The sequence below is a fragment of the Atractosteus spatula genome, chromosome 16 (genome assembly GCF_055471065.1).
Source record: "Atractosteus spatula isolate fAtrSpa1 chromosome 16, fAtrSpa1.hap1, whole genome shotgun sequence".
In the NCBI taxonomy this organism is placed as follows: domain Eukaryota; kingdom Metazoa; phylum Chordata; class Actinopteri; order Semionotiformes; family Lepisosteidae; genus Atractosteus; species Atractosteus spatula.
The window spans coordinates 4,448,614-4,473,668 of NC_142721.1; the positions used below are offsets into that span (position 1 = coordinate 4,448,614).

Genomic DNA, 25,055 nt, shown 5'->3' on the forward strand with positions numbered 1-25,055 from the left:
AGGCTCACACCTGCTGAGCTCCTTGTGTGAGTTTGTGCATGTTGTGTGTCTGTGTTTGTGTCTGTGTGTGGCCTGCAGTGGACTGGTATCCTAGTCAGGGTGAACCCTATGTTGCCACAGTTGCTTCCCAGGTTAGGTTTTGTCTCCTCCTTGACCCTGTATCTAGACGAAGATACATGGATTGATGGATATTCCTCGACAGCTGACAGCCTATGGACTCTGCACTCTCATAACAGACTTATGCAGGTCATTGCAAATGAATGATAAATTCGGATGTAATGCTCAGAAATCGAACTGGCTGTATTAGTATCTGATATAATCAGGAACTTTGAAACCACTGGAAAACTGGTGATTAACAGAATTTAATATATGGAATCCAGTGGAATGTTGTCATAATATTTATCACGGTTTAATAATTAAGTGGTTTCTAGTTATCGGGTAAGAAAGTAATTCCAAGAAAGAGCGCACCATGAACACGATCCACTTCCTCTTGACTCGCAACTAATGCGCTCTCAAGATACGCAGTCGCAGCCTTGTGCGGTCGTCTCCTCAAAATATTGAAAAAAATACTTTATTCCCTGAAATACGAGAGATAGTCTATACATTCGTCTCATTTACTTTTATCTAAGGTTCTTTATTTAAGGCACTTTTATTTGCGGGAGGAGGGGGGAGATATAAGGGTTATAGGGTACAATTTGCCTTTACGAGATACTAAAAAAAGATAACCCCCGTGTAAATTGCAAGTCGACTGTATATACAAAGACGAAGCGGCTCCCCACACACACAGATAAATGTATTGTAACGCAACGGGGGCTCAGGCGGGCGCCCTTGCCGCATCAGGTCGGCCCCATCCCGACTGAGGCTCGAACCCGGGACTTCCGCGTCTCTCTGCAGCGACCTAGCCCCGTGAGCTAAAGAGAGATCTCTCCACAGCCCAGTAGCTGTGGTCCTGCTATCACAGGGAAGGGCGGTGACGTCACCTGCTCTGGTACGCCGGCTCTTACACAGTACCTGACGGCCGTAAGCGTTACAGTATTATTATTATTATTTTATTATTATCAGTTTATAGAGGCCATAACTGCCTGCTCTATCGACTCACAATTCCCAAGAAGCTGCTGTGGAGGGCCAGATCCTTCTTTGCTTAGAGGTTGTAGGTAACGGTATCTCATGCATGTTTATACATAAACATCGCCAGACATTAATGTCATTATTCTTGCGGCAATTCAAGATGTAACATCCCTTACGTGACTTTTAATCAGACTTTGTGGAAATTGAGATTTGTTCCCATTAAATTAACAAATGGGTTCACGCCGAAGGTAAGAAGCAGGTAATATATGTTTTTTTTAGATTTATGTAACCTCTGTATCCAAATAGGGTTATTTACCTATTGCGGTTCAATAACCTGGACAGTTTAAGCAATCTATACGAGTAGCTTGAAAGTCATCCCTACCGCGCCACACAAATCAGGTTTTACAAAGCTGTAAGCTAAGTTTTAAATTTTAGAAGTCAGCTTATTTTTCGACCCACTCTCCTTTCATGGCTGATACCGCATTATCATCGGGTGAAGGACAGCTAAATGAAAAACGGTACGAGTTTTCTTTTAAAGAAAAGAGCCGCAACCCCCGTCTCTCGACCGTGGGGTCAAATCTACACCCGGCGGCGGCGGTGGGCAATACGAGGAAAAGCTCAATAACAAGGCGGGGAGGGCAAAGGCTTTATGTACACGCAGTTTCCTTAGTCTCCTCCACAACACGGAAAAAAAAAGGTGACCGAGTTCATTTTGCATAAATTATATGAAGATGTGACGTTTTCATGGGGTGGGGGGGGGGGGGGGGTCGATATTTTACACTGTCACTGCACGCCCATTCATTAGCTTACTGCTCACTGTTAAGGCAACGCAGAAGTTTTTAATCCGCCGAAGAGGAGGACATCGGGCTGTTCTCCACTGTACAGGAAGAAGGCAGGTAAGACACTGACGTCTTCATCTGTTCCTTAGTATAGAGAATAGCGGGCTGTCTGTGCTGGAAGGGAAAAATATGGCTGCTGGTAATGGTAATGACCTTTGGCACAAATAGCGGCATATGATCTAGCTACATGTAACAAAAAAAGAGTCTAGAGTGAGCTGCGTGTAGATCTGGAGCTGATGAACGCCAGTTATGCATATACAGCCTTCAGGAGGCAATAGTTATTTCACTTTGCACACTGCAACACTGCAAAAGTGAAAGTGATTTGAAAAGTCGGGGGGGGGGGAGTACGCGTTACTCCCGTGTTTACGTTTTATTTTAACAGCTCGCACACGGTCCGATCATCTAGGTTGTGACTAAGCGAGATTTACCTCCCGGTACCGGGACTGGTGTGAACTGCGTCTGCGGGTCGAGCCCTGGGCGTTGCGAAAAATCAAGGGAGCGCACGGCACCGGTTCGTAGTGCATTTACACCTGCTGAGGTGAACTGTGCGTCAGGAAAAGCGAGTGAACAGGGTGCCACAGGCGGCTAATTCTCTTACAGAAGAAGGGATGATACCATATCCCATGTGTCTGGGTCTGAGTGTCTAGTGTCCCAAGAGAGGTCACCTACTGCCTGGTGTGCTGCTTCCATTTTCTCTCGTACTTGAAACAGAAATAATGTGTGTGTGTTTAAACAGACTGGCTTTTGAAATGTATCCAGATTGCGCCCGGAAAGGACCTACTGTACCTCAACAATATTGGCGAGGGTTCAAGCGTCTGAAGTCTCAACGTGACCATTTTTTTGTAGTGTGTGAAGTATTATTATTATTATTATTATTATTATTATTATTATTATTATTATTACACCTACATAATTCAGATCATCCAGACAGCGTTGGAATGATATAAAAACGCGTTGAATGCTACGCATTTTAGAGAGAAGAAAGGTTCTAGGGACTCGTTTTGCTTAATCTGCAGTGAAAGTTTCAGAGACATCTTCCTGATTTTCTCCGGTCTTAAAACTCGCAGTTTGCAGGCAGATATACACTTGATTAAGCCCTTCAGGTATAGGCTGGGAATGATTATGACTTTGGTACACAAGACAGAGCAACGACCAAGGGGGTTTAAGGGGGTGCATATATTTATATAAGGTGAATTAAGTTGTATATGCCAAGATATTGTATGCAATCATATAGGGGCCTTGCGCTGATGTGTTTCTAGTTTCTATGATTTTTAATACTGTAGGCTTGTATTTTAGAATTGCCGAAAAACAATGTGATTAACACAGCATTAAATCAGCATTTACGTATAAGCTTGTTATGAGCTTGCTAATGCAGAGCTCGCTGTCTGCACGGCAATAATTCAGAGCTTTTAGGAGGAGGATGCCTTTTCTATTCTGGTGATAAAATTGCAGGTTTCTCAGTTGCGTAGTAGCTTCGGCTCTGTAACCTTTCCCCTAGTTTCCAGCAGCCCCAGCTGGTCATGTGATCCCCTTGTGCTGGGGGGGGATGGGTGCAGGTTGTAAAGCACACACGGCTACAGACAGCATTGAATGGAAATTGAAGAGTGTGTCCTTCACGTAACATCAACCAAGGTGCACCATTAAGCGAAGTCAAAGCAACGTAACCTCTACTGCACGGCCATCGTTTGACCGCGGAAAGGCAAAACTTTTTTTCCCTGCCTTTTTTTTTTAGTTTTGGCAGCGCAGTGCGGAAATCGGACAACACTGGCTACTTGTTTGTAAAACGGCCACATTATTTCGTTGTCGGTGACAAACGGCGGCCCTCTTCATTCAATTTGTAGGCCTCGGAAACACACGGCTCTGCCCGCTACACGTTTCCATGGACACGCAGTTCCGCACCCGAGACGGTGGGGTTTCCGTTGGGAAGAAAAATGTCAAGTATTCGCTAAGCCACTAAAAATAGGATTGCATCTGAGATTACAGATTTAGAAACCCATAAACTTCCAGTCCTCACTGCACTTAAAACTACTGCATTTCTGCTTGTTTAACTCCTACAGGGCAAATAGTATCAACAAAGCAGAGTTTAAATTTTAAACGTACAGGCAAAAAAGCTGCATCAACCCTACACAACTCTTGTTGCTACTAGCTGAAAATATAGAAACCCCCATTTTTAAATAAAATGTAATAATCACGTAGTGTTCTGTAACCCAGATGTACAGTAGCAGGTTGATTGCAGGGATGTCCTGTGCAAACAAGTTCATTGAAACTCTTCTCACCAGCAGTTAATGGTGGCCAAGTACAGTGACACAACTCGCTATGCTTTCCAGTAAAGGAGCGACGTATTTCAATACGTTGTAAAGACGGTCGAGCCAGTTTAGATTTAAGAATACAGGATATAGTGCTCCATTGTTTTCTGGAATAAAAAAAAACAGCTCGTTTTTTCTTAATGTTTCCTTTAGTGTCCTTAAATTTCTTTCTTGAATTATTGTACCTGTTCCAAGGACTGGCACCAGTATATACAGTAACCACCTCCACACACATGCAGAAAACACCATTCATTGTGTCATTGTTTCTGGTTTGATTACAGGGGGTATCAGATGAGTGACTTATAAAATAATGTATCCTGCTTTAATTCTAAGCTTTTCCCCCACTTTCACAGTCTACTTGTGTTGGATGGCAGTCAGGATTAATATTCCTCCATTCATCCAAACAATCTAGGGCAAGTTCCAGCCTTTGTTAGTATTCGCGGTGTGCCCAGCCCAAACTGAAAGGTTCAGAGCCTGTTTCCCAAATTTGGGTGCTTTTGGTTCACAAATATTTTGAAAATATAGTGAAAAGTAGTACTGAGCTGCTCAGTGCATGACTTCAGTACCTGCCCACTGATGTTAGAAGGTCTGAGACTTTTCCTGAGTTTTGTTTTCTTGAAACTGTCAAATTCTGAAATATTATGTGTCAAATTCAACCCTGGTGGAAGCAGTGTCTCTATAAATTCCCTGATTTCTCCACTAAAGCCATGCTTGTCAAATCTAAAGTAAAAACTATTTTGTTCATCATCCAGATCTTAGCTAGTGTTAAAACCATAAATATTTACTATGTTTTTAGAAATATTACCTTAGTCCTTCAGCCCCATTAGTAGAACTGAGTTTGCCTTCAATATCTTTCCTTGCATTTGTTCTTTTCTAATTTCTGCTCAAAGTTCGGATCTGATTTCCCTCTTAACAGACTCATTACCCCGTTGTGAAGCAATGTGCTTGAAACACAAGTAGGCTCTTCAGTGATTTGTTTACCCCAGGCTAATTATTTGAATAAACTTTCACAGGTGTCATAGGAATCTCTGTTTTTTGGCAGAAAGACATGTAACCACAAACCACGTCTGTGAGTTCATCTAAACTTTCAAGATTCTAAAAAGACAGAAGAGTCTGCGTGGTGAAAACAGCCCTGCAGACGCTGTGTACTGTCATCTGATCAGACCTCTACTGGCTGCATGAGTGCTGTCTCTCTCTTCAGTGCTGTTCTGTAGGTTGGCATTAAGTGAATGGTGTTGCGGTTGGATGAGCCAAGCAGAGGTTTCACAGTAGCCTTGTACGGCCCTCTGATTGAGCCGTAGCACAAATCCAGGGTTCTTTTGTTAGGGGCTCGGCAGTCAACATACTGGGAGAAGTTGTTTGAAGACTTTCTTAGGTTACAGTGATTTCCTCCCACAGTCCAAAGACAAACTGGTAAGTTAACTGGCTTCTGGGAAGATTGTCCCTGGTGTGAGTGTGTTTGTGGCTGCGTGTGCTCTGAGATGGACTGGCGTCCCATCCAGGGTATACCCTGCCTTGCCCAGGATAGGCTCTGGCTCCCCTGCAACCCTGTATCGGATAAAGCAGTTAGAAAAATGGATGGATGGGGTATTAAATTTAACCATTTTAACTATCATTTCTCATTGCTTACGTACACTGTCTAGAAGAGAAGCGTGTGTCAATATAAGTACCTTTATATCACAACATATAAATGAAAGTCCTTTTCATAGGTAGCTTCTTCACATCTTGAAAGCTCTTGCTCTCTGGGACTCTCCTGCGGAAGTGAGGATCAGTACAGCAGTCTGTGGTTCGACTGCCATAGTTAAAGTACAGAGCAGTTAAAAACAGATGCATTCTTTCAAGGTTAAACTATATAATCAGTAGCAAACAAGTTTGGTTTCTGTTCGTAATAAGTTTCCAAATGACAAGGTATTTACAAGGTCTCGTAACCTGTAATCGATCTACAAAGCTGCAGTCCTGTGATGTTAGCCAGCATGTGGAGGAGCTGATTAAGCACTTGGCTTGATGCCTTCAGTCAAACCAGACACACCACCCATTGTGATCAGTCATTCTCAGCCATAATGTCCTGGCTGGAACTCTTACTCCTGTTTTCTGGACTTCTAAACTTCAGTCGTCCTTGTTGCATGAAATGAAATAAACAGCCAATGGTGATTTGCGTTTGACCTTTCAGTTGGTGGTCAGTTTGTTTTTGAGGAAAAATGAGCTTAAGATGACATGGTGGACACCTTGTTAATAAGTGAATCAGAACAAATCCTGGGATTTTTTTGCATAATGTCGGAGCAGATCAACAAGACAGGATCCTCTTGTCCTCCTGGAGGTCTTTGACATATTAATAGAAACTGCGTCTCTGGAGAAAACCAGAGGCCATTATTTTATAATGGTACCCACTTACTCACCTGGGGGCTGGCCTTTCTGATGCAATTCTGTGAAACTAAATAATGAATTAGACAGAACTGTGAACCAAAGCAAGCGTGGACTCATAAGTCTTACCTGTATTATGTGTAATGTTATGGAAAAGAGAATTAGAACTAGATGATCATCAGTATGGAAAGTGTGTTCCAAGGGATATTCAGCAAAGGTTTACAAAAGACAGGTCTTGCTTAACTTAGTTAGTTGAACAAGCAACAGCAGTGATAGATATAAAACAGAGAATATGAAAGGGTATTTCAGAGAATATTTTCTGAAGGTTTCTGATAAAGGTTCTCATAAAAGATGAATTGCGAGATTGCAGATTTGAGCATCATTATTGCGGCTTTATAATACTCTGGGAATAAACCCAAGTTAATGCATCACATATTCACTGTAGTTCAGTCAATATTCCTGTGGCAATTGGAGACCTAAGGTGTCATTTAACACAACATTTGTAAAAGGATCCACTGTTCGGTATTAGAACGTTGTTGCCCGTGTTTTATGACCACTTGCCTGATAATACATAGTACATCAGTAATGGTACATGTTTTTAAATTTCAATAGGTTTAGATAAGGAAAATGCTGTACATTCATAATTTGGGTGATACAGAGGTAAGCATTAAAAACATATGTTGGATTCTATTGTCATGTTTTAACTGTTTAGATATCCCTGCACAGCTGAAATCGGTATTGCCCATCTAGTCTTCATAGACACCCACTCATTAGAATATGAATAGGTGGAATCGGGAGTAATCATCTTAGATGCAAAAGTCATTATATGTTCTTTTGTAATAATTGCTTTGAAGAAAATTGCAGCAATATTTTGTTAATCTTTAATTTATCTTTCAACTTTTTGAACCATCTCTTACTGTATAAGTAGTGTAAACAAAATAGGCTTTATATTCAAAACATTTACTGTAGGTCCTTATGTCCGGGGCGGAGCGGTGGCTCTGTGGCTAAGGATCTGCGCCTGTGGCTGGAAGGTTGCCGGTTTCTATCCTGCGGCTGGCAGAGGAATCCTACTCCGTTGGGCCCCTGAGCAAGCCCCTTAACCCCAGCTGCTCCAGGGGTGCTGTATAAATGGCTGACCCTGCGCTCTGACCCCCAGCTTCTCTCCCTGTCTGTGTGTCTCATGGAGAGCAAGTTGGGGTATGTGAAAAGACAAATTCCGAATACAAGAAATTGTATATGGACAATAAAGTGATCTTATCTTAAGTCAGTGTTGCCTTCTGTTTTCTAATAAGACCTTATTTTCTTTGGTTTTCTTCTCCAGGGTAGCTGACCAGCAAGCATGGCAGAAGCTCATCAGGCCGTGGCCTTCCAGTTCACCGTCACCCCAGATGGCATCGACCTGCGGCTCAGCCACGAGGCGCTGCGGCAGATCTACCTGTCGGGGCTGCACTCCTGGAAGAAGAAGTTCATCAGATTTAAGGTGCGTCTGGAGGGGATGTTCATAGCCATGCAGGTGGCTTAAGCAGAATGCCGGAAAGATAGCTTTTAGAGATGTGACCCTGAAAGGGCCGACCTGAAGAGAGCGGAGGAAATTTTGCACTGGAGCAGAAAGCTTTCGAGACCAGATCACAGATAATCTCTGAACTGGCTTCATCACTCTGCTCTCCTCCCCACTGAGAGCTGGTGTGTGGGGAGCGTTCTGGCGCACTCTGGCTGCTGTCACATCATCCAGGTGGGGCTGGTGGAGGGGATCCCCATTACCTGTAAAGCGCTTTGAGTGGAGTGTCCAGAAAAGTGCTATATAAGTGTAAGCAATTATTATTATTATAATCTGGTAGAGGCCCCGTGACTTGGTCTGAATGGTTTCTTTATGTGAAAAGAAGGAGGTGAAACCGGTTTATATTAATGTCAGCATTTTTATTGCCATTTTCCATATAGTATGACCTCATGAGAGTTATCAGTATGTCACACGATGCATGTTTTTTATTACATCTCTCTTATGATTTAATATGTATCTCCCAGGTTCACAGTGTTGAATAATGATGGTTTTGGAGAGGACTGGCTTTGTTTGTGATCACCCAGATCTTAAATTTAACTTTGAATTTCAGTTTCTTGTGTACTGGAGTGCCCTTCAGGGATTCAGTGCTTGCTGTGTGTGTTCCCCCTGCAGAATGGCATCATGACTGGGGTCTATCCAGGCACCCCCACAAGCTTGCTGGTGGTTGTGGTGGGGTACATGTCCACAACATCATACATGCGCCAGGATCCCTCATTTGGGCTGATGGCAAGAATAGGGGCTCACTTTCCCATAAGGTAATGCGCACATTCATTTTGTTTCGGAAGGAAACCACTTTAGAGACAGGCTGCAGGTGCAGAGCCACTCTCTCATCTAACCCTGCAGAGAACTTTGTTTTGCAAACTTTCCAAAAGCCAATATGCAAAGAATGCAAGTTGTATTTATTATAATGGCAGTCATAAAAAGATAATTGCAATAAATTTAAGATTGAGAAATTCCCTGTTTTTTAAATGTATTCTTCATCATAGCACTTTTCTATGAAAATTTTAAAAACTCATCACATTTGCAATGTGTTTTTGGAGACGTGCATTCTCGTTACACTGGTCATCCAGTGGATGAATTGGCTGAATGCTGGTTGCCTCTTCATACAGAAAAGCTGCAGTATGTGGCACTTCTCTTCAGTTGTGTCTCAGATTACACTGCTTAACTCATCAGCTGCGAAATAGATTTGTCACATCTAAGAACAGAATGATTGTAAATGCTATTCTAAAGGAGTTGTCTCCCTTCTCTGCAACTGCCTGCCACTCATCTCTGACCCATTGAGGATGCTGAGCTCTGCTAAATTGAATAAATCATCTCTGAGATCATTTGATTTCCAAAATAATCCAGAGGCAGTAGGCTTGAAAGGAGAGTTGTTGAGACTTCTTTACCAGATGACCTTTTTAATGTACTGCTGTGTGCCCCCATTCATTGGGAATACGCCTTTATCATTTTACTGTTACCATAAGACACCCATTCTTCAGTTGTGAGTGAGGGTACCTCCTCTTGTCCCCCTGTAGTAAGTACCTGACAGATGGGAACCAGAGAATAGTAGGTGGCGTTCTGGTGGGGACAGGACTGTGGGTGGCCCTGATCTACACCATGAGGAGTGCCTTAAAGACCCTGCTGTCCTGGCACGGATGGATGTACAGCCAGCATGGCACACTTTCAAGAACCACCCGATTCTGGATGGTGAGTAAGAAACAAGCCCCTGCTTGACCACTACTGTGAGGTTGTTGCAAGGCTCAGCTGCAATTGAATTCGCCTTTAGTTTGTGCTTGAAGAGCCTTAGATAGCAATGGCTATAATACGGGGCAACAGTCTGACCGGTGGGTTATAGGTGGACGTTCCAGGGTGGGACACTAATTAAAGGTCCCTTAAAGGGATAAAGGCTCCGCCCAGGAAGAAGATGATTCTCTTTACCTTGACATTGTAGTTGTAGCTCTGCTTTTTGTAGGGCAGCGCGATTCCTTGGGCGAAGGATTCCCCCTTGGATTGAAAAATAATGAAGTTGTAATTGTTTTTTTCACATGGATTTTGTTTGCCTACAAAGGTTTCAGACCTCGGGGGTGAAGTGAGCAGGCGTGAGGGTGGCATAGTGGGGGACAGGTCTGTTGAGGGTAAAAAATACCACACTGTGTATTCATATTGAGACCTGAATTAGACACCAGACTGTATAGGGTCATCTCTGCTTTGTGTAATGTAACCAGCATAGTAAGAAGGTGAGAAGTGAGGAATTGTTGTGCTCTGTCACACCTCTTGTTGTTGTAGAAAAGGTCCCTCATTATTGCTTCTGACAAAAACAGTAACTGGTGTTACAGGTGTTTTCTGTTGCCCATTCAGCCTGACGTTCCTGTGTCGTGCTTATTCCTCCACAGCTGTTTGTAAAGCTCTTCTCCGGCCGGAGGCCGATGCTGTACAGCTTCCAGACATCCCTTCCACGCCTTCCAGTGCCCAGAGTCAAGGACACCATGAGAAGAGTGAGTGTAGCGTGTACCGTGATGCTGGTTCATTCAGTGGGCAAGAAAGAAAAAAGCTTTTCTTTTAACCCCTGAGCCCCCAAACCTTTCTGTTTTCTTTCTTCCACTGACGGACTGTTTCCCCGTGCGAGTTTCTGAATCCCAGCAATGCTTGTGCCACTGTAGGGTCCTTGTGACGATGACCCTCCTCTTGGCTGTGTGTGCTTGAATTTTTTCATAATTTCTTATAGCTTTGGACTGTCAGGCTTGTCTGCAAATTTAAACTGTGAGGCTGTAATCAGGTCGTGAGGAGCCATACGAGTAATGCTTAACGGATGCAGGAAAATCTAGATTTGGACTGTGAAATCAGTAAAAGTTTATGACCTGGTTAAGTATCTGTATGACCGATATTGTTGCTGAAGGGCTCATTTCTGAACCCTTTCTTTCCTGTAATTTGGCTGTGTTATGTGTGGTTTGTGGTCTTACATGTCATGGTGATGACACTGGTCCAGTTTTGCGTTGTGAAGGTCTAACCTTTAAAGGCGCTGAAACACAGTGGAGTGAACTGGATGTGAAAGCTGTCTCATTGTTGGCGTATAATAATATTTACAACCAAACATTTCAAAATCAGTGTTGTTTCAGTAAAGAAAGATCTTGATTACCCAACTCACTAGAATTCTTTGATCAAGCAGCAAGGGCATTTGGTACTAATACAGCATATAACATATAGAGATTTCTAGAAAGCTTTTGATAATGCCCCTCATAAAAGGCTAATTCCTAAAATTAAAAGCTGTCCAAGGTAATGTTTGCACATCCATTTGGAAGTGGTTAATGGACAAGAAACAGTGAGTCACCTTAAGGGGCAGGAAGTCCAATTGGCATGGTTTAAGCAATCGTGTACAAAGTTCCACCTGGGGAGCTACTGGAAACCAGGGCTATAAATCAAGGGCCCAGGGCCATAACTGGAAACTAAGAGGTAAATCACTTTGCACACAAAACAGGAAACTCTACACAAAGAGATCCAAATGTTTGTAACAGGATTCCACACCTCGGATTGGTTATAGCACAATTCTGGGCTCCTTCAGGAAGAAGCTGAATGAAAGTCTTGTTCCACTTAGGATGAGATGGATAGCTTCTCATGTGTCACTTTGCTTGTGTTCTTACACAGTACCTGGAGTCAGCCCGTCCTCTCATGGACGACGAGGAGTACAAAAGGATGGAGGCTCTAGCGAAAGATTTTGAAGCAAACTTGGGCCCTCGACTCCAGTGGTATTTAAATCTGAAATCCTGGTGGGCCACTAATTATGTAAGTTACCATTATAAGTCGTAGTAGTAGTGAAATGCTTACACATATTTTCCCACTGCAGCCATGCTTCTCTGTATTTAATTGCTTTGCCTTGCGTTCCAGGTGAGTGACTGGTGGGAAGAGTACATCTACCTCAGAGGGCGCGGCCCCATCATGGTCAACAGCAACTACTACGCTATGGTGAGGAATCAGTGAAATTCACAGGAAACCTGCAGTTGCACACGTAGGATACACATTAGGTGACACCTTCACCTAATGTGTATCCTTAGGTTTTTAAAATTGAAAATATTTTTTAAAAGGCAAGTGTCTGCTCAGTTACGTTCATTTAGGTCTGGTCATCACCTTTTCTTCCTGGGACGTGTCAAAACAGACAACTGGCCAGAAAATGTGCAACATACATTATTCTGTATCCCATTTATTTAGAACCAGGAAATTCCTTTTTGGTACAGTTTGTAAAAAGGTAGAAGTACTGTTAAATAGTCTTAAATTCAATACCGATATACTTTCTACAGTTATTGTACTATTTATTTTAATTCTTAAATTCACCTATTAATAATGGACAAGTGTACAATACACTTTTTAAGACAAGTCAATAACAAGAACACAAGACCTTTCGTTGGAAGGCCTGTTGAAAATGTTGTCAGATGGGTGTGGGTTTCCCATTATTCAGATTTTAATCTGTGATTACACATGCCCAGTAATTGCTCTGTGTTCTGTGGTTTCTAATATCTTAAAGTACTTAGAAAAGATATGGCTGTTGGCGTGGACCATCTGTGTTGTTGGAGTGATAAGAAAACAGTATTTTATAGTGGGGTATTCAGTTCATGGGTTTTTTATTCATGAGTGTGAAGTTGGCAAGTGCTTAAGGCCCTTCTAAAGTTTGGCAGTCATTCTGATGAACTTTAAACTTCTTAAATTCTGCCATTCATATTCTTCATTGTTTATAGCTCACCAGAAAACCATGTTCTGTGAATTATGTTGTAGTATCACATGTGTTTGTGCTTGTACTATATATGTGTCTCTGCTACAGATATACTTCACAAACACACTGAAAACAAATGAGGTCTGTTGTGCTCATTAGCTCATTAGACTTCGAAAATGTTGAAATTTTTCTGAGCCGTTAGTCGACACTGGGTTTTATTGCTTTGTGGATTGAGAGTTGACAAACAAATCTAACAGTCGAATAATGTAAGTTTTTTAGTTTTTTAACAAAAAAAAACATTTAGGAATTAATGTTGACCCTGAAAGGAGCCTGTTTTTTGTATGTGCTCTAGTTGTGTTTGTGTTACATAATAGAGACCTTTGCCACTTTCAGGCAGCCTGTTAATACTGTTTATTTACTAATTCACTGCTGCGTGAGCACATTATCAGACGGGATTTCAGAAAAGCACAAGTACACGATAGAAAATTGGTAAAAGGCCAGTGATGTTGTGTAAGGTACAATTGGAGCAAAAGTTTTATTTTACTTATGCCTTCAGTCATATCAGTGTTATTAGGCCCTAATATAATTTATAAAGCTAGGCAAGTGACAGCATACTTGTATAAATGACAGGAGACTTCCATGTCGCATCTGTTACTATTAATGGAATATAGCTATATGGTCTCACTGTATAACATATAGTTTAACATTTATAATACATCAACACAACATTATGATAACAATTTGTGACGTTTGATAAAATATGTAATATAAAATTGGCTAAGGCACCTTATTATTATTCCAACACGTCTTATCAGTGTGTTTTGAGTTAATGGAATTCATCCTGCAGCTAGATTCATTTCAAACTGCTGTTAAATATTAGTTTTGTTGTTTGGTGTTCTGAAAAGGGTATTGTTCAGGGGAAATTACATTCATGTCACTAAGTGTGTCCTGGTCTTTTGTAAACAGGCCTTCAGTCTACATTGAGCTAATTTCTCAAGTGGAAGTTTAGTCTTTTGTTTTGGTGGTCTGTATCTCCACTGAGATGGTCTGTTATTGCTCTCTAGTCAGAGACTGGAAATCTGGTCTAGATTATTTTGAGTAATTGAGGTGTTTGTAAGTGTTGGTACTACAATAAAGTTTGTTTGTCAATGACCTGCTGGAAAGCCTTTAGAAAAGGGCTTCAGTTAAGAGAAGAGATTGAAAGGAGCTGCTGTTCATGCATCACAGAGCAGGTGTGTGAGAGAGTGTGACTACAGACTGACCGCTGTCCATTTCAAGAGCACATGACAACACTACACCAGACCTTTCTCAGGTCAGTCTCTCAGGGCACTGCCTGCTGCTGGCTGGAACACTGTGTTTTGTTGTAAACACATGCAGAGTGGAAACCGCATGAGTTAAGGGCTCAGAAAGGGGAAAATGTCTGACCAGAAAAAAACTCAGATTCTGGTTAATCACACATATAATTAGGGAATGCAGCAGTTTCATTTTGTTAAACTGGGCAGGGCGACATAAGGTTTAGGAATTTCACGCCTGTTGTTTTTGTAACTTGCTTACATTCTTTTTGTGTGTTATAACATCAGTTTTTTATTTGTTGCTTACTCACCATGTTGTTTGATTTAACATTCCGTCAGTAGGAATTTATTTCGGTTTTATTGTAATGAACAAGAGGACAGCGCAGTGATTAATATCGCTGCCTCGCAGCGCTGGGGCAGGGTTCAGTCCTGGAGCTGGGGTGCTTTCTGCTTGGAGTTTGTGTGTTCTCCCCATGTTTGTGTGGGTTTCCACCCCCAGTCCAGTGGCTTACCGGAACGGTCTCCAACTTCCCCATGACCCTGAATCGGCAGAAGTGGCTGGAAAATGGATGGATGAATGGGATCAACAGACAGACCTTCAGACAGAAGCAGAACAGATTTTAGCAAGTTGCATAGTGGGGTATTTTACACAGTAATCAGAGCCTCAAAGAGAACAATGCAGCAGGAAAGAGAAAGGGGTAATGTGACCCTACCCTGTGACAGCTCTGCTCCTCAGCCCCACTTCAGCCTTTTCAGGTTCTCATTCCAGAAACAGGCAGAAGAGGGAACAAGCAGCTCTCAGTGAGGACTGACCTTATTCATGTTTCTCTCCTTAGGACTTTCTTTATGTCACTCCAACCAGGCTGCAGGCGGCCAGAGCTGGTAACACAATCCACGCCATCATGCTGTACAGAAGAAAGCTGGACAGAGAGGAGATTAAGCCAGTAAGTCCATAGTTACCCCGTGGTACTGTACGTGTACCTGCAGTATCCGGCCATTGACAATGCAAGATTTAATTTGATTTTAGTTTTGGAATGATAGCCAAGAAACAATACAGTAAAACAACTTTGCTTTTTGGCAGAGCTAGTGCCAACCACGGTTATTGGACACAATTGCCATAAGCTCCAAAGTAGTAATCTTTTTTATTTTATATAGCATTTTCTATAATGGCGCATTATCTCAAGGCACTTTACAATAAAGCAAATCTCATGCAGAAACATTAAGAACACATGAATAGGTGTTGTAATATAATAAAGGGAAGTGTGAATGTAAAGGTTAGGTTTTAAGACAGGAGTTAATGATGCTGGCTGACTTGAACAATCTAATATGGGATGAGAGCTCATTCCATGGGCTTGGAGCAACGGAACAGGACACAGGGTCTCCTGATGTCCGGAGCCCAGTTTGGGGAACTGGTAGAAGGCCAGAGTCCAAAGACCACAAATGACGTGTCTGTGTATAAAGAGGCAACAGGTCACAGACGTAGTCAGGTGCCAGACACTGCAAGCCCTTTTAAAGGGCAGCGACAGTATTTTGGATTTTATTCTAAAATCCATAGGAAACCTTTTCTAGGAAGCCAAATCAGGAAAATAATGCTGATGCAGCCAAGCAGCTGAGATATGAACGTATTGCCAGCTGCCATATCACCCTGCAGCTCACAGCTGGCAGCCCACTGGAGCTCAGCAGGTGTGAGCCTGGCCAGTACCTGGATGGGAGACCTCCTGGGAAAAACTAAGGTTGCTGCTGGAGGAGGTGTTAGTGGGGCCAGCATAGGGCACTCACCCTGCGGTCTATGTGGGTCCTAATACCCCAGTATAGTGATGGGGACACTATACTGTAAAAAAGGGGATGTCCTTCAGATAAGACCTAAAACCAAGGTCCTGACTCTCTGTGGTCATTAAAAATCCCAGGGCAGTTCTCGAAAAGAGTAGGGGTGTTACCCCGGTGTCCTGGCCAAATTTCCCATTGGCCTTTACCAATCATGGCCTCCTAATAATCCCCGTCTCTGAACTGGCTTCATCACTCTGTTCTCCTCCCCACTGGTAGCTGGTGTGTGGTGTGCGTACTGGTGCACTGTGGCTGCTGTCGCATCATCCAGGTGGGGTCCATCTACTGGTTTCTACAGGTTTCATGATAGAGTTGTTTCCTGGATATGTTTATACCAACAAGGGTAAGATGGTCCTAGTGTTTTAAAGCCCTTTAAGTCTGAAGATGGAGTTTCTGACATTTCTGTATTTTAAAATTTCCACAGCCTAGGCATCTGATTGATAAATGCGCGGCATTACCAAGTTATTATTTAGTACAACATCAGAATTGTGTTACTGCCATACTCACAGTGTTACCTTGGTAGCATATTGTCTTCTATTACAAGTAATACAGTATGTGTTTTTTTAAGTTTTCTCTGAACCTTAGAGAAAAGTGTAATTTTTCCTCTCATTAAATCCAAACCCAAAGGCGCCTTTTGTGATCTGAAATGCATGTATATCTGGAATTCCTCCCAGAAAGGTGGCTATTATATAGAAGAATAAGATTATAAAATTGGGATAATGCATAGCGCTAACCTGTTTCTTTTAAGATGCAATGTATTGACGTGTTTTGAAACCTCAGCATGTGTCCCTGAGGTTCATAGTGCTGTGGCAATCCGTCATCTAATTGCTCAGAGTTCTCTGCCTGTTCAGAGCCATAATTCTTTGAAATTTAAAGGTATCGATGGAAGTTTAGAAACTGAAAAGAGACCATCTTACCCAGCTTGCCCCATTTACTTGACCACAGCAATGTTTATAACTCCTGCAGCACGGTAGGACTTGCTGGCACGTGGAAGCTCTTCTGAACACATTTAACAGCCTTTTCTTCTGTTTCTGTGTTGTTCTTTTCTTTTCATTTGTACTGTTACCGTCTGCTCTGTCACACCCTGCATGTAAAATGCAACGGTATGTTTTTGCCGGGACATGGTGTGTGCTTGTGGTACAGATTTTCGCACTGGGCAGCACCGTACCGCTCTGCTCATCACAGTGGGAGCGAATGTTTAATACATCTCGCATCCCCGGCCCGGAGACAGGTAAGAGAGTAACTGCTGCGTCTACGGGTAGAGGAAATTGGACAGCAGGCACAATGTCACCAGCAGACTCATCAGCGAAAACCAGTGGGACAATTCCTGTAGAACTGTCTTAAACAAACTGCAGTGTTCTGACATGCAGGTTAGGATATTAAATTCTTTATTTCACTGACTCAGCCCTTATTGATCTCCTCTGAACTTTACAAGCTGTTGTCTTCATAAGTTGTTTTCTTCCATGTGGCTTACACTGCTTTGTCTTGAACTTTGTGTAGTCACAGCTCAAGTCATTAATGACCATGACATATGGCTCAACTTCCTTGTCTTAAAGTATCATGTCAGGAGTGTGCTGCCATAATTATCTCTATGCTAAAAGAAAAACAGCACTGCAGAATGGTGGAGCAGAGGCTCATAGCAGTCAGGCCCTGGGTTTAGTTATGTACCTGGACTGTCTTTTGTGTGGAGTTTGTTTGTTGTTCCTGTGTTTGCCTGGGCTTCTTCCATGTGCTCATAGGTAAATTGGCTTCTGGGAAAATTGCCCCTGGTGTGCGTGTGTGCGTATCTGTGTGTGCCCTGCCAAGGACTGGTGTCCCATCCAGGGTGTATTCTGCCTTGCGCTCGTTGCTTGCCGGGTCAGGCTCCAACGATTCTGAATTGGAAGAAGCAGTTAGATAATGTAGGGATGAATAACAGAATATTAAAAATATGAATAATAATATTTCAGAGATGGTGTTTCTGGTTAAAATCCTCACTAAAAACTATTCTGATATAGTGAGTTCTTGCCATACATTTTTAAGAGCTAAATAAGGCTTTATTATATTGTATTGTTTTATTTTAAGGAGCTGTTAATTGAGGTGCTCAAATTTTAAATAATCTTTTATTCCTTGAAGGCTTTGATAATTGTGTGTCTGTTAATATGAACTTGAAATTCTGGAAAACAATCTGTTCCCGCTGTTTCCTGAAGGATCTCAGGGCATCAGGTTTTACAACCTAGCTGGGTAGCAACTCTTTGTGTAAAGTGTCTCCTGTACTTTAAATGCATTTCCCATGAATTTCTCCTTATTGTCTGGTTCATGCTTGACTGAGTGTTTCATTACTTCAAGAGCAGGATAGCGAACAGATTGGAAATGCTTGTGATCCATGCTTTCTGCTGTGTATCCTGGCCCTTGTAAGTGTTGAGTGAAGGACTGCACCTTCCCAGTGTCAGTCCCTCCTATGACATACAGTACGTCAGACTAGCACTTGTGTTCCAAGACTCAGACTTCCCAATCCCAGTCCCATGATGGTTTCGTCAGTGTGATAGCTGGTGACATTCTGTCAGGCCTGTCTTGTTTCCAGCCTTTTTTGTTTCTGGAGGTTCTGCTGGTCCCTCAGTGCCGGATTTTCCCATAAGGCCCTGTAGGCACAGTGCCTAGGGCCTACGAAATGTTTAGGGCCTACGAAGGAGGGTCACACTAGTGACTAACGAAAAACGAGCTGAAACAACATGCTTCCGGTCGACTCTAGTTGCTCCAAATCAATAATCATACGCTATCTAGCGGCTGTTCTAGAAACTGGAAGTACCGAAGTGATGGTCGCTCGACTCACTCCATCAATCACGTGGTTTAGCATTAGAATAGTTTAAAGTGCGTCATGTCAGTCGACATAATTCAATTGGCGTTTACCCCTCCTTTTGCACATTCTGGAGTGAAAGTGCCTAGGGCCTACGAGCACCAAAATCCGGCCCTGCGGTCCCTTCCCACCTGCAGGCAATCCTCTCCCACTAAACAATTTATTTGATTTTTGCTCCTCCCTGTCTTTGTGTCTAAACTCTGGCAGGCTTCTTGCTCTGTCTTCATTCTCCTGGGACCTCTTCACCACCAGCCTGAGCTCATCTCCCTGTACCCTGTCGGGTGACCTTCTTTATTCTGTTGGTCTGGTTTAGTTCCGTTTTTTTTTCTTGACTCTGACTTTTCCTTTTCAGCTTATGGTTCAAAACACTATTCCAATGTGCTCGTCCCAGTATGAGCGTATGTTCAACACCAGTCGCATCCCAGGTGTAGACACAGGTAGAGTCTGAGCCTTCCCTGTCCTCTCTTTGTGCTATCTAGCTCCTTCTAACCAAGCAACTCCTGTGGCTGTTCTGCATGCTCTTCTAGAAAGACAGACGCAAAGCCAAGCGCAAACACTAAAGCAAATGGATCTAAGAACCATTACTGGAAATTTTGTAATTGTGATCATTGTTAGAGTGGGCTTCATGACTTTTTTTTTTACTTTTTCTGTATTTACAGATTTAAATTTTTCTTACTGTTTTAGCTTATGTAGATTATTAAGAGAAACTGGAAGTACAGACATTTCAAGCCCCTGAGTAACTAATTTTATGACATTAGTGTACAACTCAGAGTTTCTTAACAAACTGTGGTCTATAAAGTGTCTTACACTATATCATAAGTGTGAGAAAAACTTGCTGAAGGCTAAATATTGGATTTCATGGATTGTGCATATTCATTAGATAACTGAATTATAGAAGGAAAATTCATTTTATCCTTAGACTTCATAACTTGCAGATACTTTTCACCACTGAAAATAATTCTTATTGTTATTTGTGAAGTTTTGTAACTATATACATTATGTCTCAGATTGATACCAGATTGATACGAGGATGAAAGCTGAAAAGAGTAAAATCTGTAATATGCTTCTCAAAGAACTGAAAAGACTATATTCGTTTCAGCTCAGAGTGGATTATTCTCACTGTATACGAAGAACATAGTTTCCATATTTTCAGTGGGAAAACAGATACACAGAAAAGTCATGGAGTGCACTGTATTTCCTCTGTGTTACTGTTCTATTCTTATATTGGCCATTGCAGGGTTAAAAATTTACAGTGTCCTTGTACCCAACTGCAGGAATCATGACCTGCCTTATTTCTGTCTAATAAATAAGCTTTCACCTGTGATAATGGCATAGATGAAATAAAGATAACCCAAATTTAGTCATAATTGGAGTTCCACACCAGGAGTTGTCAAGGCAACTCTTAAGACAAAGTACTCTAGCAGTTCAGAGTCCAGATATAAAACCGATCTGATTTTTAGGGTGACACATCTGAAAGGCTTTTGAAAGTTCAGGAAATCAGGAGAAGGCTCCTCACCACTAGTTGCTTTAAACCCTGCATGTGGTTAAAGAAAATGATAATGGAATTAAAATCTTAATACTATATTACTGTAACAAAATAACATTAGTCTAATTATACATACTTAAACTGGCATGCAGAAATAAATCACCTCTCTCAGCTGGCTGATAACTGTCCTGCCAAAGCACTGACTTAGAATCTTGCAAATCCTGTTACAGGATGGGTTATAAAAATTGATTACTGAGACAATTCGTACATTACATTGAAATGAGAATCTACTGTATGTATGAAAGTGCTTTAGTCTTTCTAACAGACTGTAAGCAAGACATTTCTCAGTTTTGTAGATAATGGAGGTTATTGTGTAGTTAAACATGAGACTCTGAGCATAAGCAGGATCAAGTAGGAGAGTTTGGGGAGCAGGAGCCATGTACTGGTCTGCCCCTTTTTAAATGAGTGGAAACATTTTTCTTTCAGTTTTCAAAATAACCAAAACAAAATAAAACAAATTGACACACCTATTGTGTTTTCCAGACAAATGAAGTGGGTTTTGTTCATGTCATTATTGTGCAATATTAATAGTAGTAGCAGAACATAGAATACATGAAGAAATGTTTATAGGTGTATATGTAAAAGCCAGTATAAATGAAAATTCCACTGCAGACTGACCGTAGGATGTCAAAGAGAAGCCAAGATAATTCCTTTTCTGCTTCTGTTTTGCAGTAGTGAGAGATTCATTAATTTCTTTTTTACATTTAATATTGAAGAAGAATTAGTTATCAGCTCACCCTAATGCATAGTAATGCAGACATATCATTTAGAGAAGTTAGAGAATGAGAGCCTTCTTCCTGCTTGTGGTCCTGTGTGTGTTCTTTCTGCTTTCCTTAGTGTGTTAAGAGATGTTATTTGGGCTTTATTCATCCAGAGAATTCCCCCAGTTTCCTATGCTAATCCCCTTCCCTAAAGGCACTGAAATCAAGGCCCATAGAATTTTGAATAATGAAATTAACTACACAGAAACCGGTGAGTCTTCACATTTTTGTACTTACATTCCTTGCAGAAAGGAAAACAAATTCTTTTGAAGCAAATTGGTGGGAAACTCTCGAGGAATAGAGAACACATTGTATTGGAGAGATGATGTTGTGTGACAGCAGTGATAAAATCTAAAAAAAACCATGTTGAATACTGTCTGTTCTCAGAAAAAAAGTGACATTTCCTAAATTCATACAATACATGTACACCGTTTTTCTCACTGTAGTCAGTGTGCAGTAATTCCTTCTCTTTATGGGTCATTGTTCATGTTCAAGATTAAAGTCTACAAGTAGTAGAGGCCCTTTTAATGCAGTCTTTTATTATTTTAAATGCCCCTTTAATGCAAGAATCAGTCTGTCACTGAGGAGAGCTAGGCTTTCGATTAGTTGAACAGGTTTTTGCGCTTGATAGAAACAAGAGATTATTATCTTCATGTAACTACAAACCTGTCCCTTTCTTTAGGCTTGATTACTATGTGACGATACAATGGTATTTAGTGTGACTCTCAAACATCAGCTTCCGCAAAACATCCTGGGTGCGAGAGAGTAGTTCTGGACTAAAGCTCAGAGGAAGAGTGTCAGATCACGAATCCCTGTCTTGTTTTTCTGGGCTACAAGCTTGTTTCATACCGAGTGAGCAGCGCTGGAAAGTTTGATTAAAAAAATTAAAACATTGCACAAAAACAAAACCAAAACCGGGAGCCAATTCAAAAGCATTCTTCAGTCAGTGCTGCTCATGAAACAACATTGTTTAGGCCTCTGTAAATCATTCTATCAACATTTTTTCTTCATTCCTTGGTTCCTTAAAATAGCCCTCATTAGTTTGTAGTCAGATTTTGTATTCTGTTGCTTTCTTTTTCACTAAAATTGAAATGTCTGCCCTTTTGTGAACAAGAAATTCTGGAATTGGAGAAAAGTAAAGTCTATACATGACTAAAAATACTTAAGAAAAAGTACACGTAGTACACTCAAAATATTGGATGGAGATTTCACAGTATTTCATCTAAGGACTTTATTGACAGAACATTGATACCACTTTTGTAGGCAGTTGTGTTGCCAAAGAAAAAAATCTAATTTCTGTGATCACTATATCATATATGCACCACATTGTTTGAATTTTGATAGATAGCTAATGACTACTTGGCCTGTGGTAAAGTGAAATGTAAAATAAAACCTGATGTTCCAGATTGTTAAACTAATATAAAGCAACAGGGGTCTCAAATTATGGATAACCTCTTCTGATTTTTGTTTCAACCACATTCTCAGCTATATAGTTGGTTAAATTATTTAACTAGCTGCAATACTTCTAACCAGGCTCAGAGTTCGGTACCTGTACCTACGTCCCATATATGTCTAATTAGAACAAAATTAGGTGGACTGTTTAATTGACTACTCAAGATGAAACAAAAACCAGAAGACACAAAGAGTTTGAGACCTCTGTCTTGAAATAAAGCAAAAGCAAAAAAAAACAAAGATGAATGAAACACTGTGAAATTTCCATGCACTTTTTGGGTTCTGTGCCAGTCCACACACACTGAAATGAAGCTGCTGCTGCACAAATTGAAGAAGCAATGCTTGCTCGTGGTCTTAGCGAACTCTAGCCAAGACTGTGAGCCATTGCCTGATGTGTTGTGAAGAGCTGTGGCAGGCTTGGACGTACAGAAAACTCCTTTCACTCCCTGTGTGCGAATCTAGACACCCTTCAACACATGAGGGACAGCAAGCACATTGTGGTTTACCACAAGGGGCGCTTCTTCAAGGTGTGGATGTATCATGATGGGCGTCTGCTGAAGCCCAGGGAGATTGAGCAGCAGATGGAGAGAATTCTGGCAGACAAGTCTGAACCACAGCCAGGAGAGGAGAAACTGGCTGCCCTGACAGCAGGAGACAGGTGAGGTTGCTCTGAACACCTTGTCCTCTTTTATCATATCATATCATCAGTGTGTAAAGTGTCTTATGATAAAATACTGTCTTAGTGATTTATCTGGAAGTAAAAAGTAAAGTTCAACTTAATTGCTTCTAATAAATGTCAATATCTTTTTGATATTAACACCAACAACACATTAAACACAGGAGATAATTGGTAAAATATTACTGATTTTACTGAATCTACTGTTACCAAAATTACTGCTGGCTTGTCTGTTCGTTATCATTAATGAACATTGGTTAAGAACTTCCAGAAATTTGTTGAAGGGCTGCAGTTGTGAATAGTATAATTGTGCTCTGACAGTGCTTGATTTGAAGGAGTGTTTTTGTTACAATAAGTTATGCCTGTTAGAATATTTTGTAAAGTAGGAATGAAGTCAAAACAGAATTGAGCTTGACGGAACACCTTGCTCTCTCACTTACTTTCCAAGAGTGCCCTGGGCCAGTGCTCGTCAGGCCTATTTCGGTAAAGGGAAGAATAAGCAAGCCTTGGACACTGTGGAGAAGGCAGCCTTCTTCATGACTCTGGATGATACCGAGCAGGGTTTCGTGAAGGACAGCCCTGTGGACTCTCTGAGCAACTATGCCAAATCTCTGCTTCATGGCAAGTGCTATGACAGGTGAGCTCCCCGTTCGCAAACAGAGAGATGTAACAGCCGCAGGTCTCTGCAGGGCCTGTGAGATGTAAGAATCGGGCACGTGAACGTGCTCCCACAACTGCGGACACAACCACCTGCAGAGTCGTTTGTTGTTAGACGGGCTTGAATGAAAATGTAATTATTCATGGAGCCAGGGTCGTGTTGGCCACCAAGGAAACGTGTATTTTAATGACACAAAAGATGTGATTTGTCTCGTATTGAAAGGCTTGTGAGGCCTGCAGGCAGTGTGCCACAGTACAGTCACAATCCACCTGGGCCTTCCTGTGGTTTTCTGTGGCCTAATTGTGTGCACAGCAGCCATTCTGGTGCCAACTGGTCCTGTAGAGACTGTCCTGTAACGTTGAGGAATTGACGAATAAGCTGGGTGTACCAATTGACCTGATTCTTCTGAAATCCATCCTATTCCTTTAGTTCTCCCAGTTTCCAGTTGATTTTAATTATGCCTTTAACTTGATTTTTTGACAAATATTGAGAACTCCTGCTAAGCCCTGTGTTGGGCTGCAGGGAGCAGAAAGAGGATCCTGAACAGGATTCAGCATGTGTCCAAAGTCTTGTTCCATCCCATTATTCTTGTAGGATAGCCTTCAGTGGATGTGATGAATAATAATGGTGTGTAGGATCGAGTTGCGTTTTTTACTAGTTCCATTAGGTTTCAGCAGGATGGAGATCTGGGGCTAGTTCAAGTCGTGAAAGATAAGGACAACTGTTTCTCAATCAAAAAAGTTCCCAATGGGAACTGACTTTATAAGAAAATATCTTCCAACTCTACAGATAAGTCTGTACAATTTTGTACTGTCCCAGCTGTAGTACAGAATTAGTCGCTTTAGAATAGGTCAGTTAGTAACATTACTTTAATGTAAGTATGGATTTGCATTAATCTTTATACAAAACGTGTTTAAGACTTGGCTAACTTTTAAATGTTTTGTAAATTTGTTATTTTTTTATTAGGTGGTTTGATAAATCTTTCACTTTCATTGTCTACAAGAATGGAACCATGGGGCTGAATGCAGAGCACTCCTGGGCTGATGCCCCTATTGTAGGACACCTGTGGGAGGTACGACACAGATAAGACCATTCCTGCACTCACAAAGCAAAGAGAATCGTATCTGCTCAACTAATACTTGCATGCATTTAAGCAGGAACCTGTGTAGAAATGTGTGATTAGTGGCCTTTTCA

The 25,055-nt window shown here is 41.5% G+C and overlaps 1 protein-coding gene across 3 annotated transcripts in view; it reads left to right on the forward strand.

Moving 5' to 3' along the window:
* The first annotated feature begins 1,799 nt into the window (after window positions 1-1,799).
* cpt1ab (carnitine palmitoyltransferase 1Ab (liver)) overlaps window positions 1,800-25,055 on the forward strand; it is a 32,869-nt gene continuing 9,613 nt past the window's right edge. The window contains exons 1-12 of one of the 3 annotated variants that reach the window (XM_088934718.1): window positions 1,800-1,964; window positions 7,896-8,054; window positions 8,745-8,887; window positions 9,650-9,821; window positions 10,508-10,609; window positions 11,757-11,894; window positions 11,997-12,074; window positions 14,945-15,052; window positions 19,121-19,205; window positions 22,990-23,185; window positions 23,652-23,840; window positions 24,828-24,933. In XM_088934718.1, coding sequence (XP_088790844.1) covers window positions 7,914-8,054; window positions 8,745-8,887; window positions 9,650-9,821; window positions 10,508-10,609; window positions 11,757-11,894; window positions 11,997-12,074; window positions 14,945-15,052; window positions 19,121-19,205; window positions 22,990-23,185; window positions 23,652-23,840; window positions 24,828-24,933 — 1,458 coding nt within the window. In that variant the 5' untranslated portion in view covers window positions 1,800-1,964; window positions 7,896-7,913. Of the gene's footprint in view, window positions 1,965-7,674; window positions 7,772-7,895; window positions 8,055-8,744; window positions 8,888-9,649; window positions 9,822-10,507; window positions 10,610-11,756; window positions 11,895-11,996; window positions 12,075-14,944; window positions 15,053-17,075; window positions 17,164-19,120; window positions 19,206-22,989; window positions 23,186-23,651; window positions 23,841-24,827; window positions 24,934-25,055 lie in introns of those variants that run through there. The other 2 variants (XM_088934716.1, XM_088934717.1) reach the window with 2 other exon arrangements.